This window comes from Nelumbo lutea, chromosome 3, assembly GCF_056320005.1.
Source record: "Nelumbo lutea isolate HS-2025 chromosome 3, American lotus-T2T, whole genome shotgun sequence".
NCBI classification, from domain to species: domain Eukaryota; kingdom Viridiplantae; phylum Streptophyta; class Magnoliopsida; order Proteales; family Nelumbonaceae; genus Nelumbo; species Nelumbo lutea.
Genome location: NC_142686.1, coordinates 109,275,716 through 109,281,740, shown reverse-complemented (window position 1 = coordinate 109,281,740; position 6,025 = coordinate 109,275,716). Strand labels below are relative to the sequence as shown.

Here is a 6,025-nt window from a genome sequence, read left to right as displayed (position 1 = left end):
TTAAAATGCACAGTTCAGTACCCAAACTTTCAAAACATGAGAATCCAGTACCTGCTGTTAATTAACTGTTAACCAGCCATTAAGTGGCATTTGAAAAAGACAAAATGCCCTTCGAGTGTCATCTAATTTTCTTTATCAACCATCCAAACATGACAAAAAATTAACAGTTCCAGATCCTTGCCTCTTCTATTCAAGGAAGTTGGGGTCACCAGAATGCCCACTCAAATGTGACCACAACCTTTTTGAATGGAGAAGGCAAGGATTTGGGACTGTTAGTTTTTTTTTTTGTCAAAGTTTAGATTGTTGATAAAGAAAATTAAATAACACTTGAAGGGTATCTGTGTCTTTCAAATGCCACTTAACGGCTGGTTAACAGCTAGTTAATAGTGGTATTGGATTGTTATGTTTTAAAAGTTTGGGTACCGAATTGTCACATTTTAAAGTTTGGGGACCAAAGTGACACTAAGCCCAAAGTACAGGGTACTAATCGGGAATTTTTCTCTTTTTTTTTTCTGAGATCCTTGTTTTACCATGGTAAAGCAGCACTTGCTAAGACCCAGTGAGATCCCCAATGTGCTTCCATGAAATGCCCTGTTGGAAGTTGTCCACTAAAAGGTTGATGGAATGCTATGTTGTTCTCAGAGATGGTGCACATTTTTTTACCAATGCTAGATAAGGATCTCAATGCTGTTCAAATTTTTTTCCTCCGTATTATTTTGGTGGCAGTTCTTGCCCCATCAGTACGACAAAAGTAGCCTGACAGATCTTTGATTTTATAAAATGAACTTCTGTTGCTTATAGAGCCTCATACTCAGATGTTTAAACCAATTTAAAGTATTTTTTTGTTCACATATGAAATATGACAATAATATTCCTTTTCATTTGTCAGTGGGGAACTTGGATTTGTTGTAATGTGATTGTGTCGTGTCAACACTGACTGAGCATACATACAGTACCACTAGTTATGTCATGGTTTAAAAAATAACCCGGAAATGGAATCGTTCTGGCCACTAGTTTCTGGGTCGATAGTTTGATCATCCGGTTTGAATGGATGACCCATTCTAACAATAAAAATAAAAAATAATTAAAAATAAAAATGACCAAAAACTGTTGAATGAGTCGACAGTTCGACTGTCTGGGTTAATGGGTCGTTAACCGATTCAACGGATTTTGGTCAGGGACTGGGTTTGGGATAAAATGGAACCGGTTGCCCAGACAGTTCCTGGATCAAATGGTGCAACCGTCCGAGTCAGTGGCAGTTCAAAAACCATGAGTTATGTAGTTTGTAGGGAAAAACATGAGAATGCGAACTTGTATTGTTATTCTTGTGATGTGGCAGTTAAGCTTAGAAATTACCAATTACAGGTGGATAGATGGGTAGAAGCTCATATTTCCAACCTATTTTGCGGAGAGAAAAGAATAGAGAACCAGGGAATTTCAACTTCATTCTCATGTGCAAGACCGAGAGGCTTTATTCCATTTTGTGTGTGGTTTACTTCTTAATCCAGAGTGAATCTTTTTTTTTTCCTGAAAAAACTCCAATATGTCTGACAGGAGTACGCGTAATGGTCGGAAATTTTTGTTGTACAACCTTTTTCGGCTCTCTCTTGTCAGGTTCGTTTCAGAAATTTTAGTGCTGCTTGCTGTATCTGTTTCAGAAACTTTAGTTTTCACTCTTGTTTTGGGAGAGAGTGGAAGTAGCACTGGATTGTGGTGGGGTGGTGGATACCGAACTTTTTATCGGTAACGTACCGGTTGTGGTTGCGGTTGCGGTTGCGTGCATTCTTACCAGTATTATTACCGTACGGATTGTTTGCCATGTGTAAATTCGGTTCAAAAGTCCAAACAATTAACGCGCGAGGCCCTCGTGTTCCGTAGGGTTGGTAAATGTAGTATGTCCACTCTCCACTACTAGTATTTGTGCTTTCTTGACAATTCATCAAACAACGATAGGTTGTGAAGTGCTCTGCCACCTCCGACGGATTGGAGTCGCAGACCAGGATTCATCATCTCTAGCTGAATGCCTGAATCCATAATTAGATGATGATGATGACTAATGACTAATGGTGGGTTGAGGGAATTGGGGATAATATTGACGCCTTAATCATAGGGGTAGGGGATGCTCCGGTGCTGACTGCTAATAATTTCTCTCCAAACTCCAAAGTCTATTATTCGCGTTGAATTGATGATTCCATAAAGGAGGTACTTGCCACAGGCCCACAGCAATGAATGCCATTAATAAAAGACCAAGATCGAACACGTCGGGAGTAGGGGAGGAACTGCAAGAGATTTACGCCTCTCTTTTTGGATGGGATTGATGAGATTTTACGTCATCGTTTCCATATTTGACTCCATGATGCCATTCGCTTTAGAACCAGACATTTACAAGTCAAATTTAAACCTTTAAAGTTATTATGTTCATTGGCTACCTTGGATATAGCTGATACGAATTTGTTAATGGACTGATTAGACGTCCTTGTCCCCTTTTACCAGAAGATCATCCACTAATGGAAAAAAAAAAAAAGAAAAAACTAAAAAGCTCGTGTGGAAATTCCAGTTCAAGCATCACACTAGTGCATAGAAAAAAAACAATGGTCGTTTCAACTTCTCTATTTACTTTGAAAAGGGAACATGCATCTGCTAAACTCGCTGCCTTTGATTCATGTTAAAACTTTCAATGAAGAAAAAAATATTACAGAAAGAAGATAAACACATGCCGGAAGGTAGCAAATCACTGTAACTATTAAAAAGGAAGTGGGTTGTAGGGGAAGGGCTTCTGCTGAGGTTCCAACTTTAATTATTCAGTTCAGGTTCAGGATAAGGTCTCTGTGACTGAATATTTTTATTATGAAGAGGAAATGTTATCTTTGTGGTCGCCAAAGATGCGCTGGCGGAAGTCAGAGACCATGAGGGGAAGACCCTTGCGCAGCGAGATGACGGGCTCCCATCCCAGAAGCTCCTTGGCCTTGGAGATGTCTGGCTTCCTCTTGTGCGGGTCGTCTTCTGTGTTGGGCCTGAACTCAATCTTTGCATTCGGGTCTATTGTCTCCTGAACCACCTGGGCAAGTTCCAGCATCGTGAACTCCCCGGGATTCCCAAGGTTGAATGGCCCTACATGTTCCCCTTCCATCAGCCGTATCAGACCCTCCACCTGTGGTTTTTTTTTTTTTAATTCAGACCCAAAACACCATTAATGAACTATTAATAGTAGTACCCCAAGACTTCACAGATCAGTTAAAACTTAGAATCAATTAAATTTTCTTTTAGGAAAACCAACAAACATTTGGAGCATGAAGAATTGAAGATGAAGAGGTCTTACAAGATCGGAAACGTATTGAAAACTCCTGGTCTGCTTCCCGTCACCGTAAACTGTCAATGGTTCCTTCCTTAATGTCTGCAATTGTTATTAATTGTAGAACCCTTTTAAGTTTTAAGTTTGAACACATAATCAAATCAAATAGCCTGAAAATTAAAAAAAAAAAAAATCACCTGAGCAACAAAGTTACTGACGACGCGACCATCGTCGATGCACATCCGAGGTCCATACGTGTTGAAGATCCTAGCAATTCTAACCTCAACGTTAGCTCCCCTGTGGTAATCCATGGTCAAAGTCTCGGCCGTGCGTTTGCCCTCGTCGTAACAACTCCGAACACCTGCAAATCGCCCCACCATTTACAAAAAGAAAAAGTGAAAAACCCACCATTCGGACGCTGTCAGATTTCATATGAAGAAGGAATCAAGGAACTGTGCTAAAAAAGTGTTCAGATACTCGGAGTCTAATTACAAACACACCCCAAACAGCACTTTCCATTAATTCGAAAAAGGAAACAACCTCAAAAGGAAATCCCCAGCCCAGATTAACGGCGCAGGGCCTCCCGCTTTCGCGGCATATTGAAGAAACGCCAATGTTGTCTGTTTCCAGAAAACAAACCTACAAAACACAGACTACTCTCCTCTTTTCCTTCCTCTTTCGGAGAAAGATTTTGACCCTTTCGGTTGATGAACCCCGTCAATCACGGGCCCCCCACAATTAAACCAAATCAAAGACCGCGTACTTTACGACCAGATCTAACCTTCTCCCGGCCGTCCGCCTCCGTCCTCACCAATAGAACGCCGGTGGTCTTGCTAACGTGCGCCGGTTCTTGTCCTCACACGTTAGCAAGAATGACATGAAGCAGAGAGAGAGAGAGAGAGAGAGAGGTCACCTATGGGATTCACGTTTCCCCAGTAAGTCTCCACCTGTGGGTGCTGCAGAGGATCACCGTACACCTCACTGGTACTCGTTAGCAGAAATCGGGCACCGACCCTTTTCGCCAGCCCCAGCATGTTGAGAGTTCCAACCACATTCGTCTTGTAATCTCTACCCACCAGACGAGTCAAAGCCAACAGCAACCCAAATCGAGAACAAAATCAAACAAATTTAAATGAAAAGCAGAAAAAAAGCAATCGAATACAGAGAATATGAAGGGATATGATGGTCTTGACTGGATTGAACTTGTAATGCACAGGCGAGGCAGGGCATGCCAGATGGTAGATCTGATCCACCTCCAACAGTAGGGGTTCCACCACGTCGTGGCGTATCAGCTCGAATCTGGGGTTCCCAAAATGGTGCATTACGTTCTCTTTCCTCCCGGTGAAGAAATTATCGACGACGATTACGCTGTCTCCCCTCGCGATCAGTCGGTCCACCAGGTGGCTCCCCACGAAGCCGGCCCCACCCGTCACCACGATCCGCAGCCCCTTCCTTTTCAGCCCCAGCGGTATCTTCCCTCCGGGATTCGTAGTCCCAAGGATGCGGTGCTGCAACCCAACTCTATGGCTGAGTGCATTGGATCCCCCTGTCGGGAAATACGTCTCCGGTATTGGGTAGTAGTTGTGGCCAGCCTTCGGAGGGGAGGAAGGCAGCAGCGTGAATACAAGGGTGGCAATGGCCATGCCGACCAGCACGAAGATGAGACGTTGCTCGCGAAGCATGTAGCGAATTGGGCGAGTTACAGCGAACCATGGCTTCAGGGGCTTCGGAGAATACGCGTCCGCCTGAGGTTGTGTCTCATGGCCTCTGTAAATCAACTCCGAGGCCATATTCCGATTTCCCAACCAAGACTATTCTGTCTCTGTTCCTCGGAATTACTCTGGGTTTCCGAGAGAGATGACTCGAAAGATCTCTGTCTCTGTGTCTGTCTGTCTTTCCGTTATCTGGTTTTCACGATTTCCTGAAACTTCTGTTGGGTTTTGTAGAGAGAGGTAGACAACCCAGATGCTCAGATCGATTTGAGAGGGGAGCGATGCCTCCCCTTTATGTAGAACACTCAGATGAGTTGCTTCTGTGCAGGAATTTTCGCCGGGGACGACAGCGTGACCCCTCTCTCTCTCTCTCTCTCTCTCTCTCTCTCTTATTTCCCACACTCTGTTTTAGCATTTAAGCCATTGCTCATACTTAAATAATCTTTTGTTTGCCTTATTATTACGATTATGCCCTCCTTTTTGTTTTGTTGTGTTGGCTAGTCAACGTGGGCTCCATTTATGAAATTACAGCGTTGTCCTCCTCCTCCTCCTTAAATCTTGTTATCTTAATAGTTAAGCGATTAACGATAATGGAACGAAAAATAGGGACATTCTGGATATTTGGCAAGAAGCACAAGGGCATTTTTGGACATCAACATATATTTGAATGAAATCCTGGAGGTTCATTCGGACCGGCATGCCTACCCCGGTTTGGTTCGGTACTACCACTGACAAGTATGAAAAATGCGGGTCATAATCAAAGTACAAAACCCGAATTCCCGGGATCCACTTCTATTTTATATTAGGGTAATTAGGATGCATCTCGCATGTTGTACCATGTGTTTTATCATTGCCTCTTTAGCATTGTCTAAGTGATTAGTTATAGTTGTTGACTTTTTAGATTATTAATGGTATAATTGTAATTTATGGAGAAATGAGTGGCATTGGTTTGGCAATGACCACTTCAAACTAGATTGGCGCCTCAACCGTCCACCTGGCAAATGCTGGGAGGGCTTTTGGG

The 6,025-nt window shown here is 42.9% G+C and overlaps 1 protein-coding gene across 1 annotated transcript; it reads right to left on the bottom strand.

The window, feature by feature from the left end:
* Nucleotides 1-2,638: 2,638 nt before the first annotated feature.
* LOC148867537 (UDP-glucuronic acid decarboxylase 2-like) lies at nt 2,639-5,459 on the bottom strand. Its single transcript, XM_088975688.1, has 5 exons — nt 4,475-5,459; nt 4,206-4,354; nt 3,490-3,653; nt 3,320-3,394; nt 2,639-3,151 (listed from the first exon to the last, which is right to left on the bottom strand). The coding sequence occupies exons 1-5, from the start codon at nt 5,080-5,082 to the stop codon at nt 2,846-2,848; spliced, it is 1,302 nt and encodes a 433-aa protein (XP_088831814.1). The 5' UTR covers nt 5,083-5,459; the 3' UTR covers nt 2,639-2,845.
* Between the last annotated feature and the right edge of the window lie 566 nt (nt 5,460-6,025).

Excerpts from the sequence above, each read along its gene's own strand:
- LOC148867537 (XM_088975688.1), bottom strand. The coding sequence starts at position 5,082 with ATGGCCTCGGAGTTGATTTACAGAGGCCATGAGACACAACCTCAGGCG. Across the intron at positions 4,355-4,474 it reads TTCAATCCAGTCAAGACCAT|CAAGACGAATGTGGTTGGAA; the intron begins CATATCCCTTCA and ends GGGTAGAGATTA. Across the intron at positions 3,654-4,205 it reads GGGAAACGTGAATCCCATAG|GTGTTCGGAGTTGTTACGAC; the intron begins GTGACCTCTCTC and ends GGCGATTTGCAG.